Source organism: Thunnus thynnus, chromosome 7, assembly GCF_963924715.1.
Source record: "Thunnus thynnus chromosome 7, fThuThy2.1, whole genome shotgun sequence".
Classification (NCBI taxonomy): domain Eukaryota; kingdom Metazoa; phylum Chordata; class Actinopteri; order Scombriformes; family Scombridae; genus Thunnus; species Thunnus thynnus.
The window spans coordinates 20426659-20442597 of record NC_089523.1 but is presented as its reverse complement, the minus strand read 5'-3'; the positions used below and the strand labels follow the sequence as shown (position 1 = coordinate 20442597).

Sequence of the window (15939 nt, the reverse complement as noted above, 5' to 3'; positions counted from 1 at the left end):
TTACTTCATATAAGAAATCAGTCAGTTGGGGGAGATCAGCATTTAAGTGTCAGTATCTTAAAGTAAGATTAAAGAGCAAAAACTTCACAAAGATTTGTGTTGTAAATAATTAAAAAATAATTTAAAAATGACCTAATTGCCAGATACAAAAAGTATCACAGCAAACCTTCAAGTCCTTATGAGTATAGTCCATTAAACTGGGATTGTGCACAAAAAACATCCATATCAGGGTGTTTAGTCTTTGAGACTTGACTCACAATTTTCTGTAAACAAGGAAAAGGTCAGTTAGGGAGATCATTTAGTTTCAATCTTAAAATAAGACTTAAGACAGAAAACTGCACAAAGATTTGTGTTGTAAAAAGCCGATAAATCGATATTTTGGCTTGTCTAAAGAAGCGAAGAACTTCTTTCTTTCTTGTAAGTATTTAACTGAAAGGGCAGCGACAAAATGAAAGAAAACTTCATATCTAAAGTAACTGACTCATCCTTTGAAACTGCTCAAATCAAAATCCCGTCAGTGCCAGTATCAGTATCATGTTTTTCTGTTGTGTACTTTCACCTCTGGACTACTGTTCCTCAATTTGTATGTGACTTACTGGCATGGATTTTGAGTCTGTTCCCCTTCACATAGTACAGAATTTATAATGACCATTTTTATAAGCACAAACAGACAATTTGAAGTTTGTAAGAGTTGCAGAAAACTCCTGTTAAAAGTACATGATTTCAACCCAACATGATCCAAATATATTATTTGTGATTGTTATTGAGATTTTAAATCACTTTTGATGACATACTGTTCTTTTTTCTGCTCATTGTAAGCAAGGAAATTTGAAAGTGATCTAGCTGAGCAGGTGGCTTTCTCCTCGTTGCCTTATTTATCATCATCGTCATCATCATCAGACTTCATACAAAAAAGGTGCTCTGTGGTTTATGTGGTCTTTGGGTGGAGTAGACTGCCACCTAGCGCCAGTTTGATGAAATTGACGCAGGTCTCCTCTAATGTATGTAAGCAGCCTCCTTTTTTAAAAGGTTGATGTGTGAATATATCTGATAAATGGATATAAATACACTAACAGACAAATGGAATGTGCTAATTGTGATTTTATTGTTTTTGCCTCTTTTCTCAAATTAGATTTCACTTCACCTTTTCTCTCACACAAATATTTTTCTGTGAATAAAATGGTAACAGCTTTTTAAAATAGGTCTGTAATTTCCTGACAGCCTCCTGGAAATAATTGAACAGCAAACGGGTTAAATGAATAAAGAAAAACCCAAATAATATAAACATTTTTGAGACTTCTTTGTACTTTTACTCATCATGCACTCAGTTTTCTAAAATCCTGGATCATGACCTGCACATTAGCCCGAGTTGGAACCAGTGAGCCATTAGTACACTTCTTTGTGACCTTGTAGATGCTTGTTGTTTCTTTCTCCTGATAATAGTGATGATGGACGATAAATTAGGACGATCAAAGGGGCTGCTTGGCACCGTGTCATTACTCCGACTCCTGCTCTCCAGGGCCCCCGGCGCTCTGCATACCTCTCTGGGCATGGCCGGGGAGGCGCTCCGGTGGCCCTGACTGGATATGGTGGGTGTGCGCTTATACTGTAGGCTATTTAAGCAGCAGCTGCTCACACATTTTACACAGATGAAGATTTTCTCTTTTTTTTACTGTTAATTCACTGACAGCATTGCAACAGGCATGGAGGCACCTCTGGGCTCCATCGAAAACCCGATCAAGTTTCAGAATCAGGACTTCAAGACTCTCCTGGAAGAGTGTCTGAAGTCCGGTAAGCTGTTTTTTGATCCGACCTTTCCAGCTGAGCAGAAGTCTATCGGTATGCCGGAGGATCCGGATCCCAAAAAGGCGATCAAGTGGCAGCGACCCAAGGTAGACCTGTATGTGTGCTGCTGTGCCAGCAGATATCCAGATGTTGCATGCTGTGTCTTGTTGTAAATGTCAAGGGTATTAGTCTCCATTAAAATCATTCACATGATAATTTAGTTATAAAATTAATCATCTTATCAGGTTACAGCGTCTTCTGCAGCCCAAAACACCTACATGACAATATGCAGCCATAGTTTAAAACATACTTTATCTACAGGGATACCTACATTTTGATTCAAGCAGATTTGTTGGCCAGCAGTGGTGGAAAGTAACTCAGCACATTTACTCAAGTACTGTACTTAAGTACAATTTTGAGGTACTTGTACTTCCACTCCACTACATTTCAGAGGGTTTAGTTACTCTTCAGATGAAGATTTGACACAATGGATAATATGAGCTTTTAAAATACAACACACTGTTAAAGATGAAACCAGTGGTTTCCAACCTTTTTGGCTTTTGATGTCTTACAAAAAGCAGTGTGTAGTCGGTGTTACATTTCAGATGTCTATGAGTTGTTGACAGCTCCACCAAATAGTGATTTTTCCCTCTAAACTTCTCACATTGTTTCATTTCAATAAATGTTCAAATGATCCAATATTTCACCAAAAATCAAAGATTACAGAAAAAGTCCAAAAACTGAAAACAGATTTGTGTATCAGAACTTTGTTTTTTCTTCTTTCCTCTCCCATTAATTATCTCACGACCCCTCAGATTTATCTGATGACCCTTTGGAGGGCCCAACCCCTAAGTTGGGAACCACTGGACTGAACTAACTGTATATAAAGTAGTTCAAACTAGCTCCACCTCCAGCAGCTAGAATCAGAAACAGGTTTATTTCCAAATAGGTTGACGCATACAAGGAATGTGCCTTGGTGTTGTGGTGCATAACAATCAAAGAAGAGAAAACACAAGTACCCACAAAGTCAGAGAAAAATACCACTAACATTAAGATAGGTGATATGACTATTACTATTACTATTACCAGTAATAGTACTATTACTATTACTACTATCACTAAATTTACAATTCAAATCTGAAATAAAGTAAATATAGTGAAAATATATTACAAGTGAAAAGAGTTATACAATTGTACGAGATATTGACCAGGAATGTGTAAAAGTTAATAATATAAATCGCTATAAGCAGTACGTGTAATGTGCAAATGTAAAATTAAAATAATTGCGTTAATGTAACGCAACACTGTTCAATGTGACAACATTCAAATGCCATTTACATGTTGATGCTTCAGTATTAATAATCTAATGATGTCATATATAATAATATATCATCCAGAAAGATGAAACAAGTACTTTTACTCAAATACTTTAAGCACATTTTTCTGCTAATACTTATGTACTTTTACTTAAGTAGCATTTTTTCATGCAGGACTTTTACTTGTAATGGGGTATTTTTACATTGCTGTATTGATACTTTTAATTAAGTAAAGGATCTGAGTACTTCTTCCACCTCTGTTGGCCAGTGAGGTCAATAAATTACGTGAAATGTTTTTCCCTGCAGCCAGTGGCCTCTCCGAATTGCTTCCTCAGAGAAACTGTCAACAGGGTTGCAGTGTTGAAGACAGATGTGTTGAAGACAGATGTTTTTACCTGAGTCAGCCAGGTGTTGCTCAGGTCTTAGGGACTTCTTACCTGGAGCAGTTTCCTCAAGGGAAAAGAAGAAAATAGCCAAAGAAATAACACAGCAAATAATGTCTTAGCCAGAGGAGAGTGTAAGGACAAGGACAAATTGAATGTTCATATTATATATCATAATATATAATTTATTGTACATTATGTTCACATTTAGGATTATAAGATTATTAACAGAATGTGCTAATCTACATGAGGAAAACAGAGAAGTATTGGATATAAAAGGGGTTTTGACAATTTGTTATGATAATTATGGAACATGTATGCAGATTTATATCAAATTCCCTGATGAAAACAAGACTTTCTTAAGACATATACTCATGATATTGACACCATATGGCACCAGTTTATAATATGACCGCATCTTGTCCTCACTCTGGCCTCCTCTTGCTCCATTTCTGTAGGAAATCAGTAAGAACGCTGTATTTGTGGAGGACACGACAGGCACCACTGACATCTGCCAGGGCCAGCTGGGTGAGTTCGTCAGGAAAACATCAACTTGTGCCCCCATTAAAATCCTGATCACTGCTCTCCCAAGGACTGAATGGTGAAACTGGAATATGTCATGCTGAAATTGTCTTAATGTGATTTTGTGCAACATCTACCTAACCAAAAAGCTGGAGCACCAGTCTGTCCTTATTGTTTGATTTTAGGTTTAGTCGCTCCAGAATGTGATGTGTGCACCACACAGCTCCAGGGACACAACTTCAAACGCACAGCGAAGGGGGGAAAGAGGGGTGATACTCTTTAGTTTCTAAACCTCAAAGCAAGGAGGATCTGCAAGGCATCCTTACCCCATCCAAACCCACAAAATGCAATTAAAAATTGTGTTGTTCTGTCTGTTTCCTATTTGTGGTGAACTGGATGATTCTGCTCTGCACAACAGAAAACTCCCCTTCCTCCTCTGGGATTTCTGGATTGATGGCACCAGTTGTGTGCATCTGTGTCAATGTTACAGATCAATACCCACCACCACCACCTCCTTCTCCTCCTCCTCCTCCTCCTCCTCCTACTCCTCCTCCTCCTACTCCTTCTTCTTCTTCTTCTTCTTCTTCCATGTCTGAGTTTTATTTTCTCTGGGATGTGTTTTCCATGATTTCCACAGATACCAACACACTGCAACATCTCCAGAGAAACAACATGAAACAGATGTTCGCTGTTGGAGAGGAATGTGGCTTATTATCTCTCTGTGTGTTTGCGTGTGTGTGTGTGTGTGTGTGTGTGTGTGCGAGCTTAAAATGCCTGCAAAGGATTGACGAAAACATGAATCACGCTTCACGGGAGACCAGTGCCTTCTGGCATCAGAAATAATTTGATAAATAAAACAAATCATAAATTACATGGCATCAAGAGGGTTCTATAATGAGAAGCTGCCGTTCTTCTGTCTCATGTCAGGTAACTGCTGGCTGCTGGCGGCCCTGTCCTGTCTGACCATGCATCCCAAACTCTTTGCCAAGGTGGTGCCGCCCAAACAAAGCCTGTCTGAGCCGTATGCAGGGATCTTCTATTTTAAGGTAAGTAGACAGATTTCACTCCAGTGCCTCTGACATCCTCTGTCTTTTTGCTAATGAGAGACAGAGTTTACCACTGACCGATGGAAAACGTGCAAACATAAGCAACAGTACTTTTCCTTTTGTGCTTCTGCTTGAGTGTCCCATACATGACGTAGCTCAGTCTCTGTCTGGACATGTTGGTTGATAATCTTTATCAAAGCAAATACTTATGATGAGCTGTACTTCAGTCAGGATGCTCATGTTGAGGTTTTAACCATTTATTAGTTTGTTAGTGGCTTTGCTCAGGTGTTGCTTCGCAGCCAATCTGACACAGACTGTCCTCTGCCAGAACCTGAAATATACAACTTTGATGAAGACATAAATTAAAGAACTTACATTGAAATGCTTGTAAAGGATAAGGTGATCAATAAGGATACAATGTGTTGGTGTGTGGAGATTGAAGAAGCTCCAAATATTTATGAGACTGCCTACTATTATACAGAACATCCGACAGGCTGCAACTAACAATAATTTTCATTATCGATTCATCTGCTGATTATTTCCTCAATCGACTGAATAATTGTTTTGTTCCTAAAATGTCAGAAAATTGTGGAAAAATGTCCCTTTACAGTGATGTCATCAAATTGCTTGTTCTAGTTGAGCATTTGTTTGTTTATTTTATTGCATATTTAAAAAGACTTTGATTCATACACAAGGACATGAAAATACAGAAATACAGAGAGAAGATAAACAGAATTGCATTAAATAAGAATAACGAGGGGTGGAAAGGCCACAAAACAGAGGGGGGAAAAGAAAGAAGAAATATGAATCTAATATATATAAAGTACCAGTCAGAGGTTTGGACACACTTTCCCATTCCCTTGAATGAGAAAGTGTGTCAAAACTTTTGGCTGGTACTGTAAATATTTTTTCATTCCAGTTGACAAACAGTCAACACTGTACTTATGAAGTTATCAATATTTGTTTAAGATGTTTTTTAATCAGTCCATCAGTCCAGAACTCAAGAATATTCAGTTTATTCTATAATCTGACAAAGAAAACTACTGCAAAGCTCATTGGCCAAATCAGACACAGAAGATATGTTTCAGTATGTGTGTTAAAAGGCTTGAACACCAGATAGACAGATGATTAAGTTTGATTTATATATCAAATTCACACTTGCTTATTTCACATCATTTATTGTAATAAAGGATTGATTTCAGAAGAAGAAGCAATCTGATTTAGCAATATTTTTCAAGGAGAAGCCTTCTTGTTCAGCTACTGTGCCACAGCTCTGGCATTTAATGAAGGCAGCTGGAATAAACAGGTATCAACTCACCGTGGAATGATCACTGCACAGTGGTCACGCATGACAGAAAACACAAACATAAAACCCACAACCTAAAACTTCCTTAAAAGTAGTGACACTGTTCTAGAGAACTCATTATTATTACACATACCAATCTTGTAAAACAAACACATTAGTCATATATAGATAATCTCTCATAGGTTTTGCTCAATGATTATTTTGCCCGGAGCTCTGGACCTTTGGAGGCTGTTAGGGAGAATGTGACATGACTAAACATGCAGGATGGAAGGACTGGAAACTCATTTTTGCAGGGTCAGAGTGATGGGAGAGCAGTCCAGACATGCAGGTAGTGACTACCTCTGGGAAACACACACACACACGCACACACACACACACACACACACACACACACACACACACACACACACACAAACACACACACACACACACACACACACACACACACACACACACAGACACAGAGCTGCAGCTATAAAAGGCCAGTGCAGGCCTGCTCTCAGTTGTGTACACAGTGAGTAGTACAGTACACACCCCTAGGCATGACCAGTAACTGCCTCTGGAGGTTGCTTAATACATTTAGTTGGATAAGAGAACAGTGTGTTTATTTAACGCATCATGTTATAGGCCACTGGGTTTTATTTCCTAGAACTGATCTTTCTTTCATTCAGTTTTTTTTTAATCATCTCACATATTTATGTCTTGTTGATGTTTTGCTTTGATCTCTGATATGTCATGTGATGATAGTGTGATGGTGCTTTGTTTAGTAAGGGAAGGAAAGCTCGACAACAAAGTGCTTTACATTGCGCATAAAAAGACATTAAGAGAAGATGTAAAAAGACAAACAAACAAGATTTTAGAAGAGTACAAATAGATTAAAGAACAGAGAAAATACGTTGCAGTGACTAAACAGCCTCCAATTACATTTGATGAAAAGCAGAGACAAACAGAAAAGTTTTAAGCTCTGATTTACAAGAGCTGAGAGTATCTGTGTTCAGTTTTGTAAACAAACCTGTCAAACCTGAGAGCAAATGATCAGAATTATACTGCATTTTGGTCCTAAACCATTCAGTGCTCAGGATGAACCAACAGTATTTTCATATCTATTATTCGACTGCGGTGTAAAGATCTGAAGTCGAGCAGCAGCAGTCTGAGCGATTTTTTAGAGAGACCTGTAAACACACCATCACAGTAGTGGAGCTGTTTAAAGATGAAAGCAAGCTCAAGCACATGGTGTAACTTTATGATGATGTCTGTTTCTTTTCATCGCAGTCTGTGCCCACAGGATAGACAAAATAACAGAAACACTCCAACATAACAAACTAAGCTCCTAAAAACACCAAAGAGTTTAATCAACATACATAGTTACCACAAGAATTATTGATGAAAAGCCAGTATTTATTGATCAGTGTGTGTGTTATTCTGTTTCACACTTGTACTTTATTTGTGATGTTGTCAAACAATGTGTGTCAAAAAATATGTGTGAAGCTTCCTAAACAGACTTTTTTCTCACACTTCAGTATTGCATTTACATACTGTACATACAAGTTTTGAGACTTATAGGGACAGGTTTAAAAAATAATCTTCAAAATTGATCCAGGGAGGCTGAGATATTCTGACTATTAGCCCTCAGTGTGGTCCAAACCCCAAATACTCTGGATTCTACACTTTCCATAGTGCAACCTGTTAGTGTCTCGACCGTCCCTTCCTGGTAAACACGCTCTACACACTCTTAGTTTATAACACCTTCTTAATATTAAAAATGTACAATCTAAAACCCAAGCTAAATTAATCCTGATGAAATCACAAGGGTTTTTATTTTTTTCAGACTTTAGAAACCTCCCTCCAAAGCCACAAAGCCTTAAATCCACTGCACAGTGATACAGTTTTGTCTGGTGCTGATCCAAAGTGCAGTAAATAAAGATTTATTAATATTAATTTACACATATTCAGGAAGCAAAAGAGCCAACAACACATTTCACATCTGCTTCATCACGCCTGCCTGTCAATCAGGAAAACACATCACATAGACCCAAATCATGTGATCACAATCTCCACATATATCACTGGTGAAAAACAAAGTCACAATCTTTTTTCTTTTTTTTTTTAAAGATATAGAACCTTTAAAAAAGAGATCAAATATACACACATAATATACATATATAATATTTTATAATAAGCATAAAATTACATTAAAAAATACACATGTAAACTAAACAGGATGAAGTGAGATGCCTCATACAAGTGTTTTCACAGGCTGAGTAGCACATGTAAACAGATCTTGATGTGTAAAGTAAGTAGAGTGTCTCTTTAAGATAAATACTGGCCACATGTAGATTTCACTTTGTCTCTTTACACTCATTAACTTTCCCCCTGATTGATTCCATCCATCCCTCCTCTGTTATTTACCATCCCTGTATCCGTCTCTCTCTCTCTCCGTGTGTCCCTGTGCAGTTCTGGCAGTATGGTGAGTGGGTGGAGGTGGTTGTGGATGACAGGCTGCCAGTACGCGAAGGCCGTCTGCTCTTCAGCTACTCTCACACCCGCAACGAGTACTGGAGCGCCCTGGTGGAGAAGGCCTACGCCAAGTCAGTTGCCACTACCAGCATATGTTTCTGGGTTGTAATGTCTGAGATCACCCACTCTCTTTCTCTTTCTGTGTGTGTGTGTGTGTGTGTGTGTGTGTGTGTGTGTGTGTGTGTGTGTGTGTGTCACTGCAGTGATTTGACAAAAACCCCACAGCCACCGGAGATAACTTTCTCACCTCTGGTATGCAGGTTAATTGGATCCTACGGAAGCCTGAAGGGGGGTAACATTTCAGAGGGGATGGAGGATTTCACAGGAGGCATTGCGTACTCGTTGCCTGTCTCTTCCCGTACCCCCCGAGTCCTCTGGAGGTCTTTGACAGCTGCTCTGTCTCGAGGCAGCCTGCTCAGCTGCTTCATCCAGGTATAACACACACACCTCGAAATGTTCACAGCAACATGCACACAAACACAGGCGGATGCTTGACTTTCACTCTTTGTCTTCACAGGCCAGCAGCTACCGTGATATCGGTAAAGTGACCGGAAACGGGCTGATAAAGGGTCATGCTTATGCCATCACTGACACTGACAAGGCCAGTATCACACAGAGACCACAACACCGCAGACTGTGTAGCACTGAACCACTTTCATTAGTTATTGTTGTGGCGTCATGAGTGTGTTTTTATGCGTTTACTCTGTAATTATCATCTCTAATTACTCTGTATCATGTATGTTTTCTATTGCAGCAAGTTCTCAATTAGAGTCATTGTAATCTGCAATTTTACCTCATTTTAATTTAATTTAATGTGATATAATGTTACTGAAATTTAATTTTATCTCATCCCAGTCAAACCTAATCTAATCTAACAGAATCTAATTACATTTAATATAATCTCATCATGTCCTAATGTCATTTTATTTAATTTTAATCAAATCAAATTGAATTGAATCTAATATAATTTTACTGAAATGTAATCCACTCTCATATCATCTCAGTCTAATCTCATCTCATCTAAATGAATCTAGTATAATCTCACTGAAACGTCATCAAATTTTATGCCATCTCATTTTATGCCATTTTAATCTAATTTAATGTTGTCATGTCATTCTGATATAATATAATATAATATAATATAATATAATATAATATAATATAATATAATATAATATAATATAATATAATATAATATAATATAATATAATCTCACTGACGTTATAATATCATCATGTACAGATATAATATTGTACTGAGAAATGAGATGAGATGAAAACTGGTAAAATATTCTCCAAAATCGTTCCTTTTAGTTTAATTTGTTGTTACATTTCAGGTGACGAAAGCATCAGAGGAGATTTTGTTGCTGAGGCTGAGGAATCCCTGGGGCTTTGTCGAATATCGTGGACCCTGGAGTGACAAGTGAGGAAGCTTCTTGTGTGTGTGTGTGTGTGTGTGTGTGTGTGTGTGTGTGTCTCCAGATGTTGAGCAGCTCTGTGTTTGTGTGTGACTTCAGGGGTAAAGAGTGGGACAGTGTGGACAAAAAGGAGAAGGAACGGATTGAGCTGAAAAAAAGAGAAGATGGAGAGTTCTGGTATGAGACAGACACTGAATACTGATACTGATACTAACGTACAACCTCTCACAAACAAAAACACCTCTCAAATTATCTTCTAATGAATTATATCAGGATCAGTGCTCAGGACTTCTGCAGCCTGTACAACATTGTGGAGCTTTGCAGTGTGAATCCCGACACCCTTGTGGAGGAAAACACACCTGCCTCTCCGACCTCTCCTGCCTCCCCGTCTACCTGGACCATCAGTGAACATGAAGGAGTCTGGGTACCAGGGAACTCCGCCGGTGGCAGCCGCAAATACAAACGTATATTTATGTGTTTATTTGTGCACAATTATGCATTCAAGGATCATTTCTGTTCTCATTCTTGTCATCACGCTGCTTTTTCCCCCCTCTTTTTTCTCAGAATCATTTTGGAAGAACCCCCAGTTTCAGTTGGTTCTCAAAGAGCAGGACCAGACAGGTGAGGATGATGAGGATGATGAGGATGATGAGGACGACGAGGACGATGAGGATGAAGAGGAGATGACCCCAGAGGAGAAGAAGAGAGAAGAGAAACAGAAGAAGAAAGCCAAACAGTGCACAGTGCTGGTGGAGCTGCTGCAGAAAGACCGCAGGAAGAAGGATAAACTCAACTTCCTCTACATTGCTTTCCACATCTACAGGGTGAGAACAAGTTTATCATTTGAATACATTTGTTTGGGTTTCAACACCTTTATTCTACTTAAAACTCACACCTGCTTTCACGTTTCTTCTGTTTTACAGGTTCCTCCTGAGGTGAGTATCTCATGGGCAACACATTAATAATTTTTCCTCAATGGAGGCTTTATAAAATAATAACCTTCCATCCCTTTATGATATGATTCTCCATACAGCTCAAAGGTCTGTGTCTGGACCGCAGCTTCTTCATGAAGAACCGCCCTGTGGGTCGCTCTGGGAAATATAAGGCTCAAAGGTGAAAGATCAGTATAAGAGAAAACAACAGCGTACTTGTTTACACATATGTATTTATATTTTTTCAATAATATAAGCAGACAAATTGGTGCTGATGCTTTTACTTGGTTCCTGAAGGTGCTGCAGGTCTGCTAAAACGTTTCTCATACTGTGATAACTGTGAGCTGAATCAAGTAAATCAACACTTGAGCCTCTTTAACTTTTTAGCACTTTGTGGATTGCTGCACTAATTTCCTGTTGTTAATGTTATTTCTTATGCACTTGTCTACTTCCAGTAATTTCTTATTTTAATTTTTTGTAAAAACAACATAAAAACTTTCTTTTTAGTTCAGTCTGTCTTTGTCGTTCCTCTTGTGCCTGATCAGCTATTTGAGAATTTGAACCACAGCTCTTTTGCGTCACTGTCCTCTAATGATTGTCTTGTCTCGCTTTTAAGTCACTTTGATAAAAGCGTATGACAAATGACAAAATGTAAATGTAAGTACTGTATAATGCAATTTTTAGCTCCAACATCCACACAAACAGTAATTGTCCTACTGAATGTGATTCATAGGTTGGGACGAGTTATTGAAAACACAAACCAGTTGTGTGCCTGTTATTGGACACACTGGCCCAATAAGAGTTACGCAACACCAGCTCTGTGTACAAAATCTTGTTTTTGTTTTGTGACCAAATATTTTTATTTTTTTATTCATTATATACCATTCACACGAGACAAACATACAGTACATTAATACAACTGATTGACAGATAATTGTAGAAGAAAAAGAAAAAAATAAGACAAGAAAACAAATGAAAAGGAAAGAAAATATAAACAAAACACAACAGACAAAACATACAATTCATTCACCCTCACAGTCCAACCCAGCCCTCTTACCTGACTGTCCAGACAACAACAGCAGTCTATCATTCAAATACATTTTACATATTGAATTTAACTAAACTGATTTACATGTAGGATTTAAATGAATCAGCAGCACTTGTCTCATCCTGAAGACAGTTTATAGATGCAAACGACATTTCATACACATTACTGTGTATGAAATGAAAAAAAAAAAGAAATGGATAATCAATGTTGTGTCTTATATTAGCTGCATCACACATTTTTAAGTGATTAAAAACACTGACCTCCGTTCTGATCATGGCCTCCTTTTTTCACTATTAGGAGATGGTTGATGCAAAATTGGTTTTGCATAATGCACAGGAGGACCTGACACAATGTAAAAGTTATTCTATATGTCTGGTGAGAGAATTGTATTGTTTGTTTGGACCTGATGTTTTTACTTGATCGTTTAAAGTTGTATTTTACTGCACATTAAAATGTTTTAAAAATTGATAAATCTCTCACTATGTCCCACAGGGGTGTGTGGAGAAAGGTGCATCTGGACCCGGGTAACTATGTCATGGTGGCGTCCACCTATCGACCCAACCAGCCTGGAGATTTCTTTATTCGCATCTTCTCCAAGACTGGAAACACTTTGGGGTAAGATGGAGGGAATTCACTTTAGAGGGGCAAAAAGACACAACAACAAAATACAAAAATCAAATAAACATTTTACTCTTTTTAACCAATAAGAATATGATGTTGTGATAAAATTATAATTTGCAAACCTGTAAAATTCTCATAATAGCACCAGGTTATGCCAGTAACAATCAGAAAACAGCTCCATTCACTAGACACTGTCCGTAAATGTTAAGCGTTGCGTATGTGAGTCTCATTACGTCTTTTCCCATCATAGATATTTTGTTAAATCATAGACCCACAACACTTCCTGAGGGCTGCACAGCATCCCTGAATCACCTCCCGTCACACTCACTCTCAGCAGCACAGTCATAGTCACCCACTCTTGTCTGTAGAATTAAACTCTGTTCCCAGCATTATACGACTATGTAATTTAGAAATTCTCAATTAGTCTCAACAACAATAGGCTAATAGAATGATTAACCCTTATAACTTCTGTTAGCGACAAAAGTCAATTATAAAGCTGAGAACAGTGTAGTATGCGTACTCTGACTGTAATGGCCATCGTCATTTTCAGTCAGTGCAGCTGCGCTAATCAGAGTCTGTAAGGTTTATATTAAAAGTATAATATAAGAGAATAACACGGACAGTCTGGTGTGATCCTTGTGTTTCAGGACTCAGGACTTCACCTGCTCATCTGGCTTCCTCACGGTGAGTTAAGGGGACGTCTCTAAATGTTTATAACCTAAACTAATCCCAGCTAAGTCCTATATGTTTCTTCGTTTGTGCCAATAAGGTTATGGCAACACCCGTGTCCCCGGAGGACCAAGTTAGAGTCGAGAAGACTTTTGAAGAGGTGGCCGGCCCAGTAAGAAACTGAATTTACCATTACCTTCATGATAAGTGTGAATTTTGGGCTCTTGGGTAAACAATCCAAACTAATCTTCTCTGTCACCTCGACAGGATTGCAAGGTGAATGCCAAGGAGCTCATGAAGCTGTTCAACTCAGGTTTGAATCTCCAGTCCAGTATATATATCACATTTTTCACTATTATTATTATAGCTGCAGAGCTTCACTGCATGAACTTTGACTCTGTAATACCTGTGGCGGCCACTAGATGGGAGCAAAGTAGCAACATGTTCCCTTAAACTTGGAGCCAAGAAGGTCACCAGTCTAGACAGAGGCTCATAGCTCCGGGCAGAGTAAACTGAGCTTGGTTAAGTAATAAAAGTGACTACACTTGTCCTCACGCTCACCTCTCCTCACACTAATCCAATTAAAATGTCTTCTTTTTTCCCTGCATCAATATCTGTCTTTATCTCAATCATAGCTCTTGACAAAGATTACCATCTGCCACTGGAGACATGCAGACAGCTCATCTTTGGAGAGGATGTATCCTTTTGTCCTCAGTATATATATGCAGTAATATTATTCACTCTTCTTTTACATCCAGTCCATCCCTCCATCAAATAATGTACATTTTTTGTCGATTACTCTACAAAATCTACTGTTAAAACACTTAAAGACACTTAAGCAGGGCAGATGCCTGCTGTTCACTTTCACTCTGCTTCCTCTTTATCTTTATCACTCGGTCTTCTGTCCTGTTGAAATGTCCTTAACTCTCCTGACAGACTAACAGGCGCTCAAGACTTAGCCGTAAACAAACGGAAACCCTGCTGTCCAGTCTGCGCAATCTGCAGGTAAAGCTCAGAGTGTGTATATGTGTGAAATATAAAGAGAGTCATGTCATTATCATTTCCTTCGACATTGCTTTCTCTTTCAGTCCATCTTTTCCAAGTTTGATACTGACTCTTCTGGGACAATGAGCCCCTTTGAACTCAGCACAGCACTGCAGGCTGTTGGTATGAATTCACACACACACACAGACAACCGCAAGCACGCAGATGGTTGATGCTGTTTGGCTTCACACCTTTGTTCACTCCTCCGTTTCTCAGGAATGCAGTGTGATGGCAAGGTGGTTCGGCTGCTGTCTGAGCGGTTTGCATCTGGAGAGCTTATCATGCCCTTCCATGGCTTTGTGACATGTGTCACCAGGCTGCGCAAGCTTTTTGGTAACACACACACACACACACGTCTTTCTAGATACACACTGTAATTACCTCCCTCATGTGAAGGCATGTGATGTGTTGTTTTCTGTATGTCTCTACCCAAACATCTTTGCAGCTATGACCCCAAAATGTTTCCGTGATCTTATACCAGCTGATCTGATGGCTGTTATCTAAGATCAAATGTAATGAATCTTAATCTGTGACCCATCTGCACTAAATAAGCCTCATAGTTTTTCATCTACATTCACATTGAATTTATCTTTAATTTGGTTGAAATATCCCTTAATCAATAAACTTCGAATGAATATTGTAAAAACATGACCACCATGTTGACCATGTCAAAAAAATACTTTTTTAAGTTGTTTTTCAGCAAATTTATTTTTTTCAACCCATATGTTGCATATATGGCTGAGTCACAGTGAAACTTTGTTTTTGGTTGATGCACCTGTTCACAGTTTGTCTGTTAATGTAATGAGTTGTATGCACTTTTTAAATGATCACTGAATTTTATTTATTTATTTATTTATTTATTGGGACCGTGTACAGTGTTAAACATAAATGTTACCATTTGATGTACTGTACCAGAGTTAATTTTCATCTGCAGTCCCATCGGCAGGTCACAATTAAAACATATAACAGCACAATAACAAACTGTACAAAGCAAAAAACACACAGGACACATAATACAAACAACAAAGCTACACACAATAGCACATCACATCCACCCACAATGTCAACTAGAAATGACTAATGTATCCTTGTCAAATTAAAAGCAAGATTATTTGCGTTTGTGAGAAGACCATGAGATAAAATGTGGTTACAGAGCTGAGTAGCTTTTAGCAGAATAAACTCAGGTCAGGGCTTCTGTTTTAAAATTAACACTATTACAGAAGGTTTGGCCTTTGCACAGATACTATAAGCGGTCATTTCCTCCATCTTCTCCTCAGCTCTGTACGAATCAGAAACCAGTCAAGAGGTGAAAGACAGAGGGATCAATGCTGTG

At 38.4% G+C, this 15939-nt stretch overlaps 1 protein-coding gene across 1 annotated transcript in view; it reads left to right on the top strand.

Moving 5' to 3' along the window:
* Nucleotides 1-1242: 1242 nt before the first annotated feature.
* capn12 (calpain 12) overlaps nt 1243-15939 on the top strand; it is a 15325-nt gene continuing 628 nt past the window's right edge. Inside the window, exons 1-21 of the mRNA XM_067594833.1 lie at nt 1243-1892; nt 3943-4012; nt 4934-5052; nt 8813-8946; nt 9136-9307; nt 9393-9476; nt 10212-10297; nt 10392-10469; nt 10566-10756; nt 10857-11116; nt 11216-11227; nt 11326-11405; nt 12765-12887; nt 13541-13577; nt 13663-13734; nt 13830-13875; nt 14198-14259; nt 14499-14567; nt 14651-14729; nt 14823-14939; nt 15884-15936. Coding sequence (XP_067450934.1) covers nt 1704-1892; nt 3943-4012; nt 4934-5052; nt 8813-8946; nt 9136-9307; nt 9393-9476; nt 10212-10297; nt 10392-10469; nt 10566-10756; nt 10857-11116; nt 11216-11227; nt 11326-11405; nt 12765-12887; nt 13541-13577; nt 13663-13734; nt 13830-13875; nt 14198-14259; nt 14499-14567; nt 14651-14729; nt 14823-14939; nt 15884-15936 — 2133 coding nt within the window. The 5' untranslated portion in view covers nt 1243-1703. The remainder of the gene's footprint in view (nt 1893-3942; nt 4013-4933; nt 5053-8812; nt 8947-9135; nt 9308-9392; nt 9477-10211; nt 10298-10391; nt 10470-10565; nt 10757-10856; nt 11117-11215; nt 11228-11325; nt 11406-12764; nt 12888-13540; nt 13578-13662; nt 13735-13829; nt 13876-14197; nt 14260-14498; nt 14568-14650; nt 14730-14822; nt 14940-15883; nt 15937-15939) is intronic.